Source organism: Mycetomoellerius zeteki, unplaced genomic scaffold (genome assembly GCF_001594055.1).
Source record: "Mycetomoellerius zeteki isolate Tzet28-1 unplaced genomic scaffold, Tzet1.0 scaffold823, whole genome shotgun sequence".
NCBI lineage: Eukaryota > Metazoa > Arthropoda > Insecta > Hymenoptera > Formicidae > Mycetomoellerius > Mycetomoellerius zeteki.
This window is the reverse complement of record NW_017257855.1, coordinates 108,976-131,413: the sequence shown is the minus strand read 5'-3', so window position 1 is coordinate 131,413 and position 22,438 is coordinate 108,976. Positions and strand designations below refer to the sequence as shown.

Genomic DNA, 22,438 nt, shown 5'->3' with positions numbered 1-22,438 from the left:
AAACGTTTCCGCGTCCAGTGTGCAGGAACCATTAGGCCCAGTTTCACAACTCACGGTTAACTCTTAACCGAGGTTCAAACTTATTTCATTGTCTCTTTCTAATTCTAGAATTGGAAAGAGATGAGAAACAACTTATACCGGAATCACTCTACGCATTGAAGATTGAGATTGAAGATTGAAATTTGACCAATAAGGACAAAGAAATTTTAATTCCTTTCATTTCGATTGGTCAAATTTGAATTTTTCAATCTTCAATTTCAATCTTCAATGCATAGTCTGATTCTGGCCTTAATCAGATTTAAGGCTGTTTTCACGTGCAGCGTAACGCGTCAACCAATCAAATTGTATCAGCTATTACGCGTTATTCATGGCTATGTTCCAAAATTGACTGTCTATACTGAAAATCTATAGTGCACGTAACGTAAACTGTCGCATTTTCAGTGTTGGCAGTTAAATTTGGAACACAGCCCTAGTTGAGACGATTTAATTAGCTGACGCAAGTTAATTAAGATTTCAACCGATCAGAAATTGTGTATTCCGGTGTAACTGATGTCTGATAGGTTGAAATCTTAACATTTATTCAAATTTCTAATCTAATATTTTTTTCTCCATTGTGCGCAGGGCCTTAGTTGAATGGCTACGGGTCACGCCAAGCCGCCGACAGATGGCGCTGATCGCGTGCTGCAAATATGGTCTGGAATTTGCATCACTACATCGCTACGGCTACAGTTGTCTACAGTCCGCAGTCAGTTCTTGGATGTTTCCTTTCTTGTTCGTTTTAATTTCGTTTTGTCGTATTAATTTCGCATATTCATCGCGTTGTCAATTGTTCGTGGATGAGGTTCGAAGTCGCACAACGAGCAATAAGAATCGGTTGGACGAATTATCGTGTGTTGTGCTGTAAACACGTGCGAAATCTTGGCACAAGGAAATCTTGGAGAACGACATAAAAGATAGATAGAGAGTAAGATACAAAAGGAAAGAGAGCGAAAGCAGAGATCCCACACAAAAATGTCAGAGATTGACGCTAAAGTGAACATGTCGCTTGGTAAGTCGCCAGAGTCCCGACAATCTAACGGTTTTGCCAGTAATCCCGGATGAGCCCACGTTGCTTTCCCTTGCGTTGGGCAATGGATCGACAAAATGGCGTCGGCACATGTTACGTACGTGATATTACAGCATGCTTGCGTACGGTGCATAGAGTACCTGCATTTGTTTTTCGCTTTTACATATGGAAGACGTTTTCCTCTTGCTCCTAGTGTCTCCCGGAGGATGCTGCATAAAGCGCACATTCACGTACATCGAGGGCACGATGACGGGATTCTTCGTGGGGTGCCGATCGATCGATCGATCGACGCGATGGCGCGTTCGTTAAAGCAGGCTCGCGAGAGAGGAAACGTTTTTGAAAACGAAGAGACTTCTTTTTCAGAAAGAAAGGCTAGAGAGAAAGGGGAATCATCAGAATTTTGTTCTCATATTGTACGTTGCTGTTCGATAATCACAATTGCTTTTTTAGTTAGCAGGAGGAAGAAAGAGAAATCTGAATGAAACATGTGGAATGCGAGAATTTCTCATCCATCCTAAACGATTCTACTCTAATCATGATTGTTCGTAATTTATTTGGTCACCGGGAAGAAGAGAATGTCTAACAGATTGATAAGAAATTTGATAGAAATAGGGTGGAACGATAGAATGATTTATACAATAAGTTCATGTACAAAGAATTGTTTCATGACTGCATAAAATCAAATTTTATACTTGCGATTACTTGCTTCGAGAAGGAAATCGATGTCCAGAATATATAAGTGCATGAACATACAGGAAACGCGATCAAGACGACTTTGATGTACTAGCATATAAAGCACTGTTTTACTTGCCTTAACTAATAGCATTCTGTGATCTTGATTGCTTGCCTTGGGAAGAAACCTGTATCTGCATAAGTATATCCAGGAAATTCCAGCAAACACCGAGAGAAACAATCTGAGAATTTAGCAGGATATTATTCAGAATATCGTTTGTATTTGCCTCAAATAACCATATTTTACTATTGCAATTGTTTGCTTTGGGAAGAAACTGATAGCATCAACATGCGATTGAAATAACAGGAAATTATCTAAGACTTTGTGCTAGGATGTTACATAAAACATTGTTCTATATTTGCCTCAAATAATCATATTCTACGATCGCAATATATTGCTTCTTCAAGAAGAAACCAGTGTCCAGAAAATATAGGTGCATCAACATCCAGAAAATGTGATTGAAACATCAGAAAACAATCCAAGACGTCATGCCAGGATGTTTTATAAATAACACTATTTTATTTGCTTCAAATAATATTCCCGGATATTGAGCTTGCCTCAGTTGTTGAGGAAATATAGACACATCGACGCACAGGAAACGCGATTAAAATAACGGAAATCCATTCCAGAATCTTGTTCCAAGAATTGCATCACATCTGCAATAAATGATTATATCTCAATCGCAATTGTTCATAATCCTTTGCTTTATGTCGCAAGAAAAAAAGAACGATGTATTATGTAACAAGAAATGGATCAAAACATCAAGAAACAAAATCGATAGTACGTGCCAGAAATTTCTTATGCCTGGGATCACTCTGAAATTTTATACCAGCCTCTCTGAAATCTACACCTTTAATACTTCTTGATTACATGAATAGAAATTGTCTGTTGTAATTGTATTATGCACATAGGACTAATTTCCATTTGAAGATTATAAAATTACGACGCATGTTGGAATGTGTCAAACATCTTGAACCTTTTTAACATAATCTTGAAAATCGCAATTTTCTCGTCTTGCAACGTTGGAGCTTCATGATAACGAAATAATCCACGGCGATTTAATTACAGAAGAGAAATCGGAGTGAGATTTGCTGCAGCAAGAGGATCGTGAATCGCGTTACTGCTGATATATATGACGCAATGCATATTATGCAATCACCATTCATCGCTAATTATATTACATATTAATTGCACCGCTAATCTTCCCGACGATTAATTTCCACTAGAGGTCATCCTGAAAGAAATTTATTGCATCAATAACATTTTATATGTAATTTTTAGTTTGAGAAAAAGAGGATGGACTGAAAAGTATTTCGAGAGGCTGTGCCAAGCGTCGTGATCATGACTCATCCCTACGAAAAATTACGCTCTCTTTTCACGCTTAAGACAAGCGCAAAATTTACGCAATTTTATATTTTTATCCGTTGCATCACGAGCAACTGTTGTTCGCCCAGGGAATAGAAAATGATGCCAAATATAGAAAATGAGACACTTCCTCATATTACGCATGCCGGTATAACGTTATTTCTACCGCTATGTAACAAGAACATCCGGCGAAACGATAAGATTAATTTCGCCTTTGTTTCTCTTCTATCACTACAGCCAGAATGAAAAAGGATTTGGAGAATCAAACGCGAATTAACCTCCTTTATCTTCTTGATATGTGACGCTACTTCAAATTAATTTATAGTCTGTTGACAATGCATTAGTATAATATTTACTGGCAATCTGAAAATGCAGGTACTCTGGTAGGCAGGGTGGTTTTAATAATGTTCCGATGAGACTTCAACGTTTTCAATGTCGCGCAAGCAATTCCAGGAAGCGATATATTTATGCGTTACTTATTTATATATCGATCAACATAGCAATCTGTACGGGCTCCTTGAAAATCTTCTGAAATATAATATTAAAAATTAACGGAAGACCTCGTCATAAGAAGAATCATTGACTGGTTCAGCTTATGGAAAAGATTAAAAGTAATGAAAAGAAGAGGACAGAGTAGAAATGCAATTCCTAGGAAGCAACGTTGCATTAATGGAGAAACATGAACTGCCAGCATTCTTTCTTTAATCGGACACCACTTTGAAGTAATCCGTAAAGCAGTGAACGACAATAGGGGTAGAGATTAATGAAAAGCAAAAGGAAAAATGCAATACAAAAAATTACATTGCATATATTAAACATTGTAACTATATTCTGATTATAAAGATCAAACGTTATTTGATTTTGTTTTAAATCAATATTATATTTTGTTTTTATTAAATTTTGATATTTAATTATTGTATGATTTATTTATTGACTTTTAAAAAATCTGCATATTTTATAATTTTTTTCGTGATATCTATAAATTAGAATTTTGTATTTATTAATTCTCGTATTATATAGTTTTATATAAAGAATGATTTCAGAAACGTTATCTGTTAATTTAACGCTCAGAATTTTTTTATATATATTTAATTCTATTATAACAATCCGAAAAATATATGCTGCAAATGTATGAGAAGATATTACACGGATTGCATTCTACGTATTTACAAGAATATCTTTGTAGGCAAAGATCTTTAGGATTACGAATGCTTGGGATGCTATTTCTTCTCAGCGACTTCTTCGGTGGGATACATGCCGAAACGATCTGTATTCTAAGTGATAAATATTTACTTGAGAAATCGCATTCACGCTGGAATCGTTGTCTGTGCCAAGATTTAGCATTAAGTGTTTCGACTTAAGAATTTCGCAGAGATTAGATCCCACCGTCGTACGTCTGCCGTCGTACGCTCATTAAATGACGTGCATTTTCTTCCTTTTAAGATGAGATCATAAAGATGGAGAAAAAGAAAAAAAACGTGTCAACCAACGGAAAATCCGGTGGCGCCAAGCGCAATCGCGGTGCCGGACGAGGTCGGGGTGGATTTAGGGGAAGAGGTGCGAGAATCAAGCGCAATGTCGGGGCCATCCTGAAGAAGCAGCAGCAACAGACCTGGCAACGTAATGCGAGTACTGCAGGCAATGCTCGCGGCGGTTTTGCTCGGAATCGCTTTAAGAGAAATGGCAATCTCGCGAGATCACGTAGCAACTTGAGCTTGAATTATAAGCCAAACAATGTGAGAGGAGGCGCGTTCAATGTGCGTCGTGGCAGAGGCAACAGATTCGGCCTGACTCGCAGCCGAAGTCGTACAAACCTGACGTTTAATCAGGGCGCTTTCTTCATAAACAATAAGAGCTCGCTGAAACGAACGAACAGCTTGCCCAATCTGCGAGATCCGAATTCTGTTCACAATCGCCTGGGCTATCAGAGCCCCGCTCAGATTGCCTATCGAAATCGTGTGAAACGAGCGAAGCAGCTGTTGTTGCAGAGGCAGAATCAGAGATTGAACTTGCAGAATCAATTCAGAGTGAGTTAAATACTCTGACATACATATGACAAATATTCTACATGCGAAAATGATTTATTACACACTGACGATGCATGTATATATTGTTACAGATGGCACAACCTGGCCAGAAGACCGTTTTACTTTCGATGCAGCCGAGAACTTTGGGAAGGCAACAGATACTGACGTCACAACGTCGCTTCACGACCGGTGGACTGCGATCCGATCAGATCGCTCATGCTCAGAGACGGGCGCAATACGAACAGAAACTTCTACGAATGAAGTAGATGATACTTTGTTATATTTGTTGCGTCAAATTAATTCATTAGGCTGGTTACTCTTTCATATTAGTATATAATTGAGAAGTATAAACCTTCTATTTGTGGCTTTATAAATATAGATTAATAGTTTTATTGTTGTTAAAAATGGGAACTAATTTTGTCCTCTGAGAGGCAGGATGTTTAAAATATAATATGTTGTAGCACTGCCCGGTTGAGTTCTACTCCAAACGTCAATTTCATGTGCACATTGGGAAACGAGTACATACCCACCACTACACGCCAGCGACCACTCACCCTCGCACAGAATCGACCTTCAACTATTACTAATCCACGACAAATGCCCAGAGGACGATCGCCGTTCAGGCAAAACTCACAGCCTTTAAATATGGTATACAATTTTTGGTTAAGATTTCTCTAAAATGTATATCTGTTTCATTCTTTTTTTCTATTTTAACCCATTAAGTTTCATGTAACTTTTATGCGATTTTTTTGTTTTAAATTCTTGTAACTCGAGTTTTGACCCAAATTTTTTTGATCGCAATTGGTATTTAGAGGTAAAAAAAAGTTGCTTTTTATGAAAAAAGATAAATATTTAACTAATAAATAATTTCGTCTATTTTTTTTTTTAGTAGAATGGATCAATAGGGATGATTATTACTTGAGTGATCTTCAGAATAATTTTAAAAATTCAAGGGGATGAGAAAGTATGAAAGTGAAAAAATATTTTTTTGAATTTTTCGGCAATTCAACATTTTTTTAAAGATTTTAAAAGTACGTTTATCTCCTCTCTCTCTCTCTCTCTCTCTCTCTCTCTATCTCTATGATGGTGAAAAAAAAAGTAAAATTATAATTTAGACAAAATCATATATTAGTTGAATATTTACCAGTAGAAAGACTGGAGTCGCTCATTTTCAATTATTGTATCTTTTCCAGACATGTCACCTCTCATTGCAGATTATATTTTCAGAGAGCAATTTCTTTTTACCCCCAAATTGCTATTAAAAAATTGTAATTATATTCTAGTTAAAAAAGTTACAACAGAAAAGCGTAGGGATCACTCCGAACTTAATGAATTAAAATATTTAGTCATTTTTTAAAAATGATCATTGATATCTTCATTGAAATTCCAGATTGACCGAGCACCATTATTTAGTCGACAGCGCTCGAGATCAAGATCACGATCACGCTCGCGTACGCACAACACGACTACGTCCGATTCCAGTGGAGACGTCGACGATCGTACTTTCAGCGAAGTTATGTACAGCCTGTCAGGGAATCTCGGCGTCACAGGGCGAACTCTTAACGATCGATTTAGCTTTTAAGTAGTGGCGTCGCAAATTCGACTTTATATCGAATTCATTACCAACAATACATTGGTAATTTACCCATAACGCTAGAAATAAAAAGTAATTTTTGTTTTAACATGTAGACAAAATGTTATTATTTTTCCTTCTTTATTAAGTACGTGTGTATTATTAATGTCAAAACATGCTGCATTAAATAATACGTCTTCACAAATATCTCTTCATTTGCTTTAATCGCAAAACTATAATTAACTTCACCTGAAATGTCGCTTTTTCACATCCGTTGTTAATGTGTATAAATTATTTTTAGGAAATATCACGATATATAGTATCATATTTTCACTTGGAATATGTGCGGTTCTTTATCTGTTTTATATCACAATTTTCATCTACGTGCAATAATTATATGTATAAATTCTTCAGTATTTTTTCATTATATGAAATATAGAGAACAAGATGTTATTTAATACGCGTATAGCAATTTCGATTACAGCTTGTTGAAATTTTTACATTTAGTGTGAAAGAAAATTAGCTTAAGTGATTACTAAGTATTTGTGTACAAGATAGAACGCGTACTTTTCAAGTGTACTTTCTTTTGCTTTGAGAAATATACAAACCTTGGATTTAAACCTTGGTGATTAGTTATCCATCTTTTTAAATTAATATTGTATTTTAGATAATCTTTAAAATGTAAGTGCGAAACATTTGAATACCTATGTAATTCACATATGTGTATGTATAGATCACATTTTATTATATGTTTAGCAAGAATTTTGGTTTAGGTTTTATAATTTGCAAGATTATACAATATAATTAAAACACATTTGAATGAAAGTTAAACTAACTTTTGACTTATATTTGAATTCAGTTATATAAGAGATTGTTTAATAAATAACGATATTATATCAAAGTAGATTTTATTAAATTACTATTGAAGTGCGGTTTAATTTGTAACATAAAACGTATGTACCTACATACTCAACGTATAACTGGAAGCTGTTTAAAGGAACAAGGCTAAAGTTTTTCTCAAATGCATATCGTCCAATTTTTTTAGATGATTTTTATATTACATTTATATCACGCATATTTCTGATTGAGACATTAGTTTTACATCGTTAACTTCATTTATTGCGTTATCCATTTCCGGATAATACAATGCGCATATTTATAATTATATCGTAGGTTTGTAATCGTAATTTTAAAAGCCTGAAAAAGTTTCCTCAAGAAGTGATAACTCGCATGCGACGCTGAATATGACGCAGTTGTAGAAATCCATTCGACGTGGACAGAAAAACGTGGACGATATTTTTAACGCGGGCGTATATTATAGTGAAGAGTGGTGAAGAGTGAAGTATCGTCCGAGGATAAATTGCGGTGGTACTTATCGCTATTATAATAAAAAAAAGAAATGAGCATAATATGCACTCATCGCCTACTCGGTTCAGTGTCAGTCATACAGATACACACGAAGTGTCCTCCTGATATGATCCGTGGTGTCCTCGTGAGTGTCTTGTAAGTGAATTCAAGTTCATGCAGGGTAACTCTGTCGAAATTGTAAACAAAACGTTCAATTTGTCGATAACTTTACAGGAAGCATGGATACTACTGTCAATGATGCATAGTTATATATAGTAGTTCAAATTGCGCTTTTGTGCTAACTGTCATCATGTCGTTTATGTCATCTTCAGTAGGGATGTGCGCGCGAAAAATAAACAAACAGGTAAAGATAATTTTATATCTTAAAAGAACAAGTTACTTTACCATTGAATGTAGGATTAAATTATTTTATATATAAAATAATTTAATCTTAAAAAAAAAATATATATATAATATAAAAAATTTAAACACAATATATATAAACTAATGCTCTTTAAAAAAAATAAAATTAATAAAAATATTAGCCAATATAAAATAATTTAATCCATTAAAAAAAATCTGCATACAGATACGTTTACATGAGATACTTTGTTCTCTGTAGCTGTTAGTGCACAATACCTCGGTTATTAAACAAATAGTTCGAAATTTGGAGGTGCATGAGCACATGGCATACACTTTATTAAGAGAAGCTGGCATTCCTACCCCACCTTTCTGGGTAGCAAAGACATCCGATGAAGCTGCTAGTCTGGCCAAGAATCTGAATACGAAGGACCTCGTGCTGAAAGCGCAAGTTCTGGCTGGAGGTAGAGGGAAGGGACAGTTTAAGGATAGCAATGTTAGTGGCGTCGTAATGTGCGATACGTGAGTACACGATGGAACTGTAATTCACAGTAGAAAGAAGTGAGAGGATCTCTTTCATTACAGAATCGAACAGGTAAAGGAATTGGCAGATAGTATGATCGGCAAGGTGCTTGTGACTAAACAGACGGGTGCAGCTGGAAAGATATGCAATTCGGTGATGGTGACAACGCGTATGTTTCCGCGTAAAGAATACTACATGGCGGTGATGTTGGAACGTACCTTCGATGTAAGTACAAGTATGTAGTCCTATATTATTTTATAAGTTAATTAAATATTTTACTCATCTCGTATATTAATGATTATTTGATATATCATATTTTTTACAATTTATTGATCTCCAAGGATTAACTTTATATTATATTATGACCCATTTGTCATTATTGTAATCGCAGAAATATCTAAAGAAAATATTCTATAAAAATTAACTATAAAATAGGTTTAATTCACCCGTCGCTTATAATTGTAAATTGCTGTCGCTTTTCCATCCAGAAACAATTCGATTTAAATACGTTATCGTCTGTGTTTCACAAGGGTCCCGTAATAATCGTTTCCAAGCAAGGCGGAGTAAACATCGAAGACGTCGCTGCTACGAATCCCGAAGCCGTAGCATATGTACCGATCGACGTGAAGAAAGGTTTAACACCCGAGCAGGCGAACAGCGTTGCCGATAAACTGGGACTCACAGGGAACAGCAAGGAGATCGCGTCGATCGTCGCCTCCAATCTCTACGACTTGTTCGTCGAGAAGGACGCACTGCTGCTAGAGATCAATCCGTTCGCAGAAGACATCTGTGGCGAATGTACGCTGCAACGAATGAGATAAGATATGAGAAACAAGAGCGTATAGCAGCCTTTCAATAATAAGACTAAATAACGTATATAATACTCTGCGTCTTATTACCGCAGATTACGCTCTGGATTGCAAATGCAAATTTGACGACAGTGCCGATTTCCGGCAGAAGGAGCTGTTCGCCCTGAAGGACACAACCCAGATGGACCCGAAAGAAGTCGAGGCGGAGAAGTATAACTTGAATTACATAGCTCTCGATGGAAATATTGGCTGCATGGTGAACGGAGCCGGACTGGCGATGGCCACCATGGATATCATAAAACTGTACGGCGGTAAGCCAGCAAATTTTTTGGACGTCGGCGGTACCGCTACAGTCGAGACAGTGACGGAAGGCTTCAAAATACTATCTTCGGACCCAAATGTAATTATAAAAATAGTGTTAAAATAATACAAAAAATTGATATATTAATGATTTTAAAGGTGGAAGCTATCTTGGTGAATATTTTTGGCGGCATAATGAGATGTGATATAATCGCTCAAGGGATCATAGACGCTACGAAACAATTGAATCTGAACGTGCCCATAATTACGCGATTACAGGTGATTACCTTTAAGTTACACGTACTAGCCTTGTAACACTTCATTTTTTTTTAAGCCGCCTATTTCTTTGTAGGGTACCAATGTCGATAAAGCTAAACAGTTGATATTGGACGCTAAGCTAAAAGTAATTTCCGTGGACGATTTCGCTCAAGCGGCCGAGACATCTGTCAAGTTAGCATCGATGATGAATATTGCGAAGTCTTCAGATTTAGATATCACTTTTAGTACTAAATCGCCAAAAAAGGATTTTGAACAAGTAAAAAACTGACACCTTTGGAAGAGTTTGTCAAATATTTTATATTTACATATCAACGAAATATATCTTTTTATACATATGCAAAAAGTGTGTGTTATTATTACACGAATAATAATAAAATGCTGACAATTCATAATTTTTAAGAATATTAAGATAATTATAGTGAAAGAAAGTTAAGTTAGTGATTTTTCTGGCTTTCTCACGAGAATGTGTATAAAGTACCTTTTTTCTGAAAATTATAATTTTTAAAATTATTCCAAGTCATCCTAATTTTGTATCGTACTTTTTTGTATCACATTTCAAAGTGATGTTGCTTTATTCTAAGTGATTCTCTAATAAAATATAAAAAAAACCATTTTACAGCTAACTCCCTTTTTTAAAAAGAAAATCAATTTCTTGTATCACTATAGATTATTCCAAAAGAACGATTTTATATAAGTCATGAAAATCTAAACAATTTTTTTAGCTGGTTCTTTTTTTTCAAAAATTGAACAATTTCTTATCGCTACAAATTGTTCTAATTATTCCAAACATTCCAAAAGAGTAATTCCGTAAGTTAAACCAGAAACCTGAAAAAAGAAAACGTTTTTCGACAAATTGATTCTTGGACCAAGAATAAACATACATTTTCGTGTTCCAGTCGAAAACTTTTTGTTCCAAGGCTTAAAAAAATTTGTCGTAAAACGCACAAATGAAATAACATCCTTTATTCTGTCATCTGTGTCGTTTGCTGGAAAGCACACAAAGATAGAAAGATATTTGTGTCGACTTGCCACACGGAAAGCACCAATGTGACTTGTGGTGCGTTCGGGGAGACGCTATTAGCGCTACTTCTGTCATCCTATCTTCGTTTGTTAGACGTAAAACAAGGCTAGAATGACAAATAGCGCTAACTTAGCTTGCAAAGTTAGAAAGTCAGCTCGCAGCGAGTCGCTCGTCCTCGAATGTCTGCAATCGAGCAACATTCCAGTCGCGCGTTTGTTCTTCTCTAATTAAATGGGCGAAACTGAAATGAGCACAATAATTATATCCCATTCCGTCTATGCGCATAGAGCAATAAGAAATTTGTAACATTTTCTACATAATAAGCGCTACGAAAAAACATTAGCAAAGAAAGTTAAAATTTTTACTACTGTAGCAATTTTTATCGCGATATTTTGTGGCAATTAAAAATAGAAAACCAGCAGAATAACTTTGCTGGTCAGAGTATTTTTAGTCGCCGACCTCACTAAAAAAAACCGGAAACATTTAGGCTATCTTTACGAAAAAGTGTCTCCCCTTTGTTGTGATGTGAACGCACCTTTGTTGTGATGTGACTCGCGTAAGGTGAGGTTGTAAGGTTCTGCGTCATGTGTTGCGCGTAGGAGATGTCAAACCTGGGTGGGGAGGCCGTGAGGGGCAAAGGCGGCGAAGCTTCTGTTAGTCCACCACACTCCCAGTGCTCCCAGTTGTAGACCCCAGTGCCACAGTCCACGGCTGTCGCTCAGGCAAAGATGGCTACCATGTTGTCGCGGGCGATCTCACTCGCGGAAAGTCTCGGTCGACTGAACAGTCCCAAGGTATGTCAAGCCGATGGATTTTTCCGCATTCACGTTAATCGCGTGACTTTGGCACGTTCGTACGAAACGCGCCGGTGATTGATATTGATACTGATCGGCCGAAAAGGAGAGAGAAAGAAAGATAAGCGAGTGCGAGCAAGACGGAGCGAAGGTCGCCGATCGCCATATTGGACTACAGCTGTAGTCTGCTAAATCGAGCGCCAGGGTCGTGAGCGATTTGAAGCCGAGGATCTCATCTGTAGAATCCCTCCTCCCTCCTCCCCGATAGATCGGCGTGACAGTTACGCAACCGATCGGGGAACCGCCTCTCACGTCTTCCCTTCGATGTTCTCGTCGTCCGCCTTCGCGTTTCTATCGAATTACCGCTCGCTCGCGCGAGGGAATAAAGTACTTGTCAAATAGCCACTACGCACCGGCGACGATCGTCCTCGATAGCTTTTTATTTCTCATCGAACGAGTCGAAAAGAACGACACGGATTCAATCGAATTGGAAGGACAATCGATACTTTCATGCCTTCCCCTTCTTCGCGCACGATCAATCAAAATCCTCGCTTCTCTTTTTCTCGTTGGAACACATTTATTTTCAGCGATGGGACACGACCTTGACTTGCGACGACGTATGTGTTCTGGTTGTCAAAGTCGTCGACGAGCAAATTAGCTAGAGATAGGAATTTTCATTTAAAAAATCGATTGTATGTTTTTTTCATGTTATTGAATTTTCTCAGCTTCGTTCTTGTTATGACGATTTATCTAATCAGAATATTGATATATATATATATTTGTAAATATAAAAGGTATATCTTCGTAAATTATGAATTAAAATTCCAACGGAAACAGAATTTGCTTGATCTTGAGCATTTATTAAGTTTCTATTTTTGTTTATCAACCTATATGTCTTATTAAATAATAGCGAATTCGGTTAGGGGTGCACATTAAAGAATTCGTTGTACACAAATAGATATATGTGTGTTTAATTTAATACAAACATAGAAACAATTCTCAATACATTTTATTGTCTATTTGGTAAAATATTTTTGGGCATTTTACCATCCGAGATATTTTACATTTACATTCAGTTTTATTATTTACTTTTTCTTTCTTAAAAGTTAACCAGATATATTTTATTTATTTTATGCGCTTTTATTTTGCTGGAAAGAAATCGATTGACTAAAGAATCGTAGTAAGAACAATATCCGGAGATTTTAAAACCTTCTGTATGCATTTTTTAAATATTTTCTTATATAAGTCTATTAACTTTTATGAAAATAATAATAATAATAATGAATTATGAATTATAAGTGCTATAAGACTAGAATACGCACTCCAATTTGTGTTGTGTTGTTTTTTTTTGTGGGACAACGTTTATTAAATTATATTACAATCTTGCCTAAAATATGTAATTTGCAATTATGCGAGTATATATATTTACAAAAACAGATGCAGAAACTCTGACCTTTTCTAAAATATTGATGCTCAATTAATTTCGACATAAATATTTCAGCAAAATAATAATATGACGGCATGTTTATCAAATTAAGTTTGGAAAAAAATTGTTGTGAAAATAATTGAAAAAACTATTGTTTAACTGTATTTTAGAAATATAAATTGTGCTCATAAAAATACACAATTTCTAAATTATAAATATTGCAACATGAAATATACATTCGATGCAGCTAAATTAAAAATTTTTAAATCAAATGGCATTTAAGATGCACCTATGATCCGATTTTCCGGAAATGTTTGTCGAACATTTGAAAATAATCAGATAACGTATCTTGATTTGTTTCTTCAATATGCTGTCGGCGTCTTATTTATTATGTTTTTGAAAGAAAGTGAATTAAAAAATATCTACACCTTAAATTAGATTTATCTAATTTTTAACAAATATTTAGAAATTTTATTCTGGGAAAACAGTTGCGTTATGGAAATTATCATAGCGTAGTATAATTATTGTAAAATTGTCGTCAGTTCATAATACTATTATTATGCAATATTTTTACAATTGACTAAGTATTAATTATGTGTTAAGACTTTTAGTCCATAAAAAGAATTTTTTGTGTTGATTAAGTGATTAAAAAGATATTTATGATTAATATAGTCTGTATTAATTGCGTCAAAGTTGCGATTTACATACATAATTTTAAGGAATATTTAAATTAAAGGACCTGCCAAAAATATTTTTTAATTATGTTGTTCAAACGTAAAAGTCTTTCAGGTCACTGAATCTAATGTTAAAATTGATGATAAATTAATTTAAATTAAAAATTGAATGCGAAAAATCCTTATACAAATGAATTATTTCAAAAATTTGAACGTTTTTTAAATTTTGATATCCACCATTGATGACTGATTGATCATATTGATCATTTTGAATTTATTAACTTTGTCATGATATTAGATTACTTATACCAATAGAGCTTATATTGATGATGTTTCTAGTAAATATATGTTGCTAGTAAAATCTATAGTTTAAAAGTAAAATCTATAGTCGAAAATCTATAGTTCACACTATACTATAGATTTTAAGTATTGGCAGAGTATAGCATTGTATTATACGTATATTGTTACTTTGATGCAATAAATCTTCTCCAACACGTCACATCATAATTATAACATGCTAACTGCAAAACAGTCCTTTTTGCAACTTTAACTTTGCAAATTTCTCAAAATTATGACGCTATTATTATTATAGAGCAATTTCCCAAATAGCACAGCAATTAACAAAGCGCATATAAGCGCTAAAAAAGCGATTATATGCGCCTTTTTAGCGCTTCGTTAACGCTTTGTAAACGCTGTGTACTACTTGGGTTGGTAAACGGGATCATGTTTAGTGTGGAAAACTGGGAAACGATTGTTCTTGTACTAAAAGAAATTAATTTTTTGTTGAATAATGTAATCAATAACTTCGAAGTTTTAAATGCAATTGATAGATGCAACAAAAAATAACAAGCGGTATTAATATTTTGAAAACATTAAGCTGTCTGTTTAAAACTTAATTTAAACTTATTTGTGTTCAAAGATTGCTGAAGAATCTGTATTAAAAAAAGTTGTAAATGAATGTCACTTTAAACTGTTATACAATTCATTTTATTGCATATGAAGTGTCATTGCCAAAACGCATGTAAAAGCTGTATGTAGGTGATAAACATGTGCATAGCTTATTGCCATTCAGCCTTCAAGTATAGATTTATATTTAACTATTACATGATTTATGAGTGACAGATCAATTTGCATATATTTTAACCTACGCATGTTATTTTATTTTCTTGATATCAATACACCGTACAATTTTTATCTACATTTCTTTCTTTATCCTGATCAATGTGCAAAGTGTATACAATGTAAACTTTGGAATATACCAATTATCAATAATAATGACGTTAGAGCTGGGAATATGTATTTACTACGTATGATCCAAACAAATACAAGAGTTTATCACTGAACCTTTTTGTCACATCCTTTTTTAGATATTGGCGTGTAATACTAGCTTGGTCAAACAACCAGCCAGGAATTTGAATGTTCATGAACACATTAGCTACAGTTTACTCAATGAGGCTGGTGTGCCGACACCTAAATTCGGCGTCGCCAAAACTCCTGACGAAGCAGCTAAACTCGCTGCCAATTTGAAAACAAAGGATATCGTCTTGAAGGCCCAAGTCCTCGCTGGCGGCAGAGGAAAAGGACACTTCAAGGGAACGAGCGTCAGCGGAGTGAAGATGTGTGAAACGTAATTACGGCCCGTTTCGATTAGATTGCATGCAATATGTACTCTAGATGTGTCGCAAAATATTGTAGCTTATTATTATTGCTTATAGTCCAGAAGAAGCCAAGTCGTTGGCAGGTCAAATGCTTGGCAAACTATTGATCACAAAACAGACTGGCGAAGGTGGCAGGATATGCAACGCCGTGATGGTCACACAGCGCATGTTTCCCCGTAAAGAGTACTACCTTGCTGTCATGATGGAAAGAGCCTTTGGTGTAAGTTTTAAAATGATGAAAAGCGCATTTGAGAAGTTATTGCATTAAATAAAAGATTTCTAATGAATACTTTCTATTCCCAGGGTCCTGTCATAATAGCTTCCAGTCAAGGTGGGGTGAACATCGAAGAAGTCGCAGCGACAAATCCTAGTGCTATCATGTACGAACCTATCGATATCAATAAGGGAATTACAAAGGAACAGGCGGAACGTATAGTAGTCAAGCTTGGCCTTGATAACGTGAAAGACTACATTTCCAATATAATTTCTTTTGGAAGTGAATCCTCTTGCCGAGGACATAAACGGGAATTGTAAATTTCTCTCTCGCTTAATATTTTATAAATGCGATTTGCACGAATCTTCCTACATAAGTTTTTTTTTTCAGATTTTGCTCTGGATTGCAAATGCCGATTTGACGACAACGCTGAGTTCAGGCAAAAGGGACTCTTTAATTTGAGAGACTGGACTCAAGAGGATCCTAAGGAAGTCGAAGCTGCGAAATTCGACTTAAATTACATCGCGCTCGACGGCAACATAGGTTGTATGGTGAACGGAGCTGGTTTAGCTATGGCAACGATGGACATTATAAAATTGCACGGTGGCGAGCCGGCTAATTTCCTCGATGTTGGCGGTGGTGCGTCGGCTTCAGCGGTGAAGGAAGCATTTAAGATAATCACTTCTGATCCACGAGTAAGTGCACAAAACTATGATTGAGTCTCTATGATTTAATTGAATTTACATGCATTCTTTTCTGTCAGGTTCATGCTCTCTTAGTTAATATCTTCGGCGGCATCATGAGATGCGACGTTATAGCAGAGGGTATTATCGCCGCGACTAAGGAACTAAGTTTAAAAATTCCCGTCGTCGTAAGATTGCAGGTACGGCATGTGCTTTGTTTTACAAATAATTATTACAATGATTACAATTACTTATGGAATTATACAAAGATTTTTTTTTTACTTTCTAGGGTACTAATGTGGACGAAGCCAAGGCTCTGATCGCGAATGCGGGTTTAAAAATTGTACCAATCGATGATCTCGACGAGGCCGCCAGGGTTGCGGTAAAATTATCGACCATTGTTAAATTAGCTCAATCTGAAAATCTCAGTGTGAACTTCGAAATACCTGCAATTTCATAGGTAGTAAAAAAATTATAATTGATAATATATTATTAAGATAATTTTGCCGAGAATATGTACTCAATTGTTAAAAGATTTCAGGAACGTCTGAAAGTAATAACTACAGTAATAACTTTATATGCGTAATGTATTCTCGTCAAAGAGTAATATTTTACACAGTTCGAATCTTTGCGTAACTTTACAGAAAGAGAAAAAGAATAAAAAGTAGAATAGTTTTGGACAAGTCTGTGACATACAAAAGTGATACGACTGGAAAACATGATAAAATATGAAAACGAACTAATAATGTATTGTTTTATGTGTGCGTGTACACATATACACACAGATGTATATATTTATGGTAATCTTTCTCTTTAATACAGTCACGAACATTTGTAATACACAGAATTGTACAACATTATTCACGGAAACGCGTAATTTATCAGCGCTTACTCCAGCGCAAAGATGAGATCCATAGATTCTATGAGATCCAGTATTAAGGAGATTAAGTTATATACATGTAATATATTACCTATTTGCAAGCAACCATTGTCCATGGAAATGTACGCTCTAGAATGTTCAAAACTATCGACAAAATATTATTAGACATTAAAATAACTATCAGCTTTTTGAAACATTAATATAAATATTAGCTTATAATGCGATGTTAAATTTATTATTATTATACCAATGCTTCGTAAATAAGTGTACAAATTTACAACTCAATTTGATAAAACTACTATCTTTTTACGATGCGCATGAATAATCGTTATAAATAAAAATCAAATATTATCTTATATGTATCATATATATAAAAGATTAAAACTTTTATATATAATAAATTGTAATAAAAAATCGTAAAATTAATATTGCATTATGAGCTAACTATCCAAATTTTGATAGTCGTGCGAACATCCGTAAGATTATTGGTCTTTAAAAGAATCTCATCGGTATCAAAATTAGTAAGAAATGCATGTTTATTCTTTAAAATCTTTCACAACAGCCGTTCACATAAAAAACTGTGGAATGTCGAAAAGTAAAAGGCCTGTTCCATGTAACATAATACATGTAGTGATATATATGTATACATAAATTATTTTGCATAACTTTAGTTTGTTTTCATTCCTTCAATAAACGGTTATATCGTCCGTATGTTGCTGTTATCGAGTTATGCTAATATCGACTTAAATTTTTATATGATTGTGCAAATAATCATCGAACAAATCTATACGTTTATATATTTATTCTCTGTTATTTAACAAATTGTAATTACAAGATTATCGTTAATACTGCCGTGTAAAGATGTTAAGTAGTCATGAGAACTTTGATAATTTCTGTAAATATGAAGTATCGCTTGTTTCTTATCGCGAAAGGATAAGACAAGGTATACGACTTCTTCTTAGTTCTATTGCTAGTGGCCGAACGTGATGACTTCTCTCATATGCCTGTGGTACGCATGCTGGTTATACATACAGTCATATGGGACCTACAGTTTAATGTCGATTCCGAATGACAAAATTTTGTTAGACTATATAGGTCTGTTCTTTTCAGTTAAAGTTCTTGTACGATTCATCTTTCTTCCCTTTTTTTCCATGTTGGAGAGAAAAAGAGAAAAGATGAACATGCAAGAAGTTCAGTTAAAAAGAATAGGCCTTATGAATATCAGCTTAAGTTGTAATTTATTTGACACACTAAATCCTATTATAATGGTTGCGTTTAGCATAAAAAGCAGCTTTGTAACTGTTGTAAGATTTTCTGTTGAACGGTTGTCAGCAGTTTATTATTTTCAAACATGTTGCTAAGCAATCTCATAATTCTTTCCAACATATTAACAATTATCGTTCAGCAGAAATTAGTGCTAAATACATATATTAAGCAATATGAATTATAATGTAGTTACTATATCTTCATGTATAGTTTATATTAGATATATTATTATAATAATGGAAAATTCACTAATGATGTTTATGATGGATAATATATTTTCAGTTTGCTTGAAAAAATGCCGAATGCTTAACAAATGTAAATTTGTAGACGTTTATCAAAAATTTGAAATGCTACATTTGTTGTTTTACGATTTGAGTTATATTGCCAAACAGGTTAAAACGACATTTAATTGTTTACGACTAGAATTTGAAAATAATATAATTTTCGAAAAGGTAAATACAATAATATATAGTAATTATGATATAAATATATATTTTTTTATATTTATCAGAATTAGTTTGAAAAGCTATTATTATATTTTATAATTTTATTTCGCAGCATAAAGTTATATATATCATTAGAAGTTTAATTTATTTAGTACGTTATTAAAACGAATAACTGCGTTCAGCAGACTCAACAGTTGAGTGAGCGCTCGCTGTTGGTGTATTTTTCTAGATCATCCAATTAGATTTTTAGATCTTGGCTGCGTTCGGTTTGCACGCTTACACGCTTTAAGCACTTATAAGCATTGCCACGTTGTTCGCTTTGGCGGTGTAATGCGTTCAGAAATGCGTTCATGACATCATCCGTAACGTCATACTCGTGCTCACAAATGCTTATTTCGGCTGTGTTCCAAAATTGACTGCCAGTACTGAAAATCTACAGTGCACGTGACGTAGACTAGTATTTTCTATGCTGGCAGTAAATTTGGAACACAACCTTCGTCGAGATAGGGAAAAGCGTAAGCATAAATAAGCGCTTATTGGACAAAATAAACGTGAGCAATGTTCGATCCTAACATTCCTAACCCTAATAGGTTAGATATATGCACGTTTTTTCATGATTAGAGAAATATTTAACGAATGTGTCGGATTGCGTGCATATTTTAACGCTTTCGTAATATACTTTGTATATGAACGTTTTCTGATTTTGTACTAATAAAAAAGACTTTGTTCATCAACAAAGAATTGGATGCTTAAATTTTTATCAAGAAAATAGGAAAAAAAATTTACTTATACAAAGATGACATCAACAGATAAAGTTATAATTGATAAAATGCACAGACTGGGAATATGTACACTGCTTTCCATTTAATGACTCAAATCGACACAAGTCGATACAAGTATTGTTCTATCCTTCTTGACATTCAGAGAGTGACAAAGATAGAACGACATTTGTGTCGACTGTAGGACTATTCTTTTTGGCTGAACTTTTGCACCAGTTCTCCTTTTTTCTTCTTTTTTCCTCCTGTAGAGAAAAGGAAGAAAGATAAACTATAGTTTCCCCTAAAAAGAAAGCAGCCGATATCTCCAATTCCCGATAGTATGGCTATGTTTACACCGTACGACTGGCTACGTTTACACCGTGCATTTAGCCCGCGACCTATACAATAGACCTATACATTCTTGTTTATCCTGTATATTAAACAAAGACACCTATCGTATAGGTCGCGGACTAAGCGCACGGTGTAAACGTAGCCACTGATAGCGACCTGACCTATATCGTGACCCAAAGTAGGTCTAGTCACCAACCGTTTACACCAAAAGGGACTTAAAAATTGATTGGGTCACATTTAGTCCACGCTGGTCCGAATTAGAGCCATCTATCGTATTTTGTACAGATTATTTCCAGTATTGTACTCGCCAGAAGGTATACATAGCGCTATATTGAGTCGGGATGACAGATATCTTAACCTCTAAAATCTCGAATTTTAATGCTTAAGATTTCGGTTCGCCAGGCCGACCGCCGCATTTTTGCCAGATTCTTTCATTTTAAGTGAAAACGCGTCGAATGAGCCCAATTTCTTCAAAATCGGAGATGAGGCCCGTATTCTAAATAATTACCATTATTTGTATTATTTTGATTAGCAAAGGCATTGGTACTTACGAACTTGAATCGCTGCATGAACTTTTTTCCATCTTTTTTTTTAATATTTATGTTCTTTGCACAAATCAATTAGTCTTTTCACAGTCTAGAAGTAAATAACAAACCGGTTTAACCTAACTATTCAACAAAACAGCAGTGTCCTACCGAGCAAACGGCTACGAAGCTTTTAGGTCGGGTCAATCGCGCGTTTACACCGAGAAAAAATCCGACCTACAACAGGTCGGGTCAGGTATAGTAGTGTTTACAGCGTGCGGCCTTAATAATGTGACCTAAATTAGGTCGAATTTGGGGTATAGGCCGCGGACTAAACGTACGGTGTAAACGTAGCCTATGTACCACGACTTGGGCAGAGTTCAGGAGGCTTAATACGTTTCCTTGTGACGAAGTGAAAATTACAAAAGTAATTGAATTTATTAGTATATTTATAATTTCATTGGTTAACTTCTAGTGAATTTGATCATTTTTGTAATTTTCACTTCGTCACAAAAACCGTAATAAGCTCCCAGATTCCCCACCCGGGTACGCTCAGACACCCAGAAAGCGTTCAGATTCCTTTTAAGCGCCTTCATCGAATGCCTAGGTGGAACCACAGCATATACAGTAGCGCAACTCTCACGATTTCACCGTGGATAAAAATGAACACGCGCGAGCGAGGTATATAACCAATCAGGACACTTATATTCCATCTCGCTTCTTCTCTTTATTGTCGCTGTCTGCCTGCACCGTTGAAATGTCCATATAAGGGATTTAAATAGCCATTTAACGGAAAGTGACAGTTTTGATTAATTATAACTGATTAGTTTTCTCTGTTGAATGCAGCCATTATCAATTAGTTAACGTAATAGGTACGTTTCAGCGGAACACAACAGTTTTGAAACCATTTTTATGATTGTGTGCTAAGATAGAATCCACCAATCCTCTAGATCTAAAAGTATAATACAATCAGCGCAAAGAAAACTTTCAACATTTGCGAAATAAACGCTGAACGCAGTCATTTTTTATTCGTTTTTTAAAATAACATGTAACAGGTTTAATATTGTTGTGATTTGAGATATAGTAAATTGAATTAGTCGAATAACTGGATTTTATCTGACAAATATAAGAAGAAATTTAAAAAATAAATTTAACACCGTTTTTTTAACAGTAAAGGAAGAATATTTCAAATTGGAGATTAAGTAATATCGATCAATTAAAATAAAACGAATTGCTATATTATTATTAGTTCTCCTATTGCGTTTATATTTTGTAACTCTGACTATCATTGTAAATAAAAAAAATTAAGTATAAGTACGAATCTCCTTATATTTCCTGAGAAATAAATGTATATCTATCAT

At 34.8% G+C, this 22,438-nt stretch overlaps 3 protein-coding genes across 6 annotated transcripts; all 3 read left to right on the top strand.

Moving 5' to 3' along the window:
* The first annotated feature begins 729 nt into the window (after nucleotides 1-729).
* LOC108730022 (uncharacterized) lies at nucleotides 730-6,873 on the top strand. 4 transcript variants are annotated; one of them, XM_018459472.1, is made up of 5 exons: nucleotides 730-738; nucleotides 4,608-5,191; nucleotides 5,284-5,453; nucleotides 5,653-5,839; nucleotides 6,582-6,872. In XM_018459472.1, exons 2-5 carry the CDS (start codon nucleotides 4,622-4,624, stop codon nucleotides 6,771-6,773), a joined length of 1,119 nt encoding a protein of 372 aa, XP_018314974.1. In that variant the 5' UTR covers nucleotides 730-738; nucleotides 4,608-4,621; the 3' UTR covers nucleotides 6,774-6,872. The 4 variants fall into 4 exon arrangements, with proteins under 4 accessions (XP_018314974.1, XP_018314973.1, XP_018314972.1 ...); XM_018459471.1 differs by lacking the exon at nucleotides 730-738 and adding an exon at nucleotides 743-771; XM_018459470.1 differs by lacking the exon at nucleotides 730-738 and adding an exon at nucleotides 778-873 and having other exon boundaries at nucleotides 6,582-6,873.
* Nucleotides 6,874-7,881: 1,008 nt separating this feature from the next.
* Nucleotides 7,882-10,691, top strand: LOC108730013 (succinate--CoA ligase [ADP-forming] subunit beta, mitochondrial-like). Its single transcript, XM_018459452.1, has 7 exons — nucleotides 7,882-8,475; nucleotides 8,734-8,993; nucleotides 9,057-9,219; nucleotides 9,525-9,792; nucleotides 9,899-10,203; nucleotides 10,263-10,382; nucleotides 10,456-10,691. Exons 1-7 carry the CDS (start codon nucleotides 8,422-8,424, stop codon nucleotides 10,648-10,650), a joined length of 1,365 nt encoding a protein of 454 aa, XP_018314954.1. The 5' UTR covers nucleotides 7,882-8,421; the 3' UTR covers nucleotides 10,651-10,691.
* Nucleotides 10,692-12,050: 1,359 nt separating this feature from the next.
* ScsbetaA (Succinyl-coenzyme A synthetase beta subunit, ADP-forming) lies at nucleotides 12,051-17,917 on the top strand. Its single transcript, XM_018459453.1, is given in 8 exon segments — nucleotides 12,051-12,197; nucleotides 15,665-15,924; nucleotides 16,013-16,175; nucleotides 16,259-16,440; nucleotides 16,442-16,485; nucleotides 16,560-16,864; nucleotides 16,933-17,052; nucleotides 17,142-17,917. Coding segments are annotated over 8 exon segments (1,311 nt in total). The 5' UTR covers nucleotides 12,051-12,131; the 3' UTR covers nucleotides 17,313-17,917.
* Nucleotides 17,918-22,438: the final 4,521 nt, after the last annotated feature.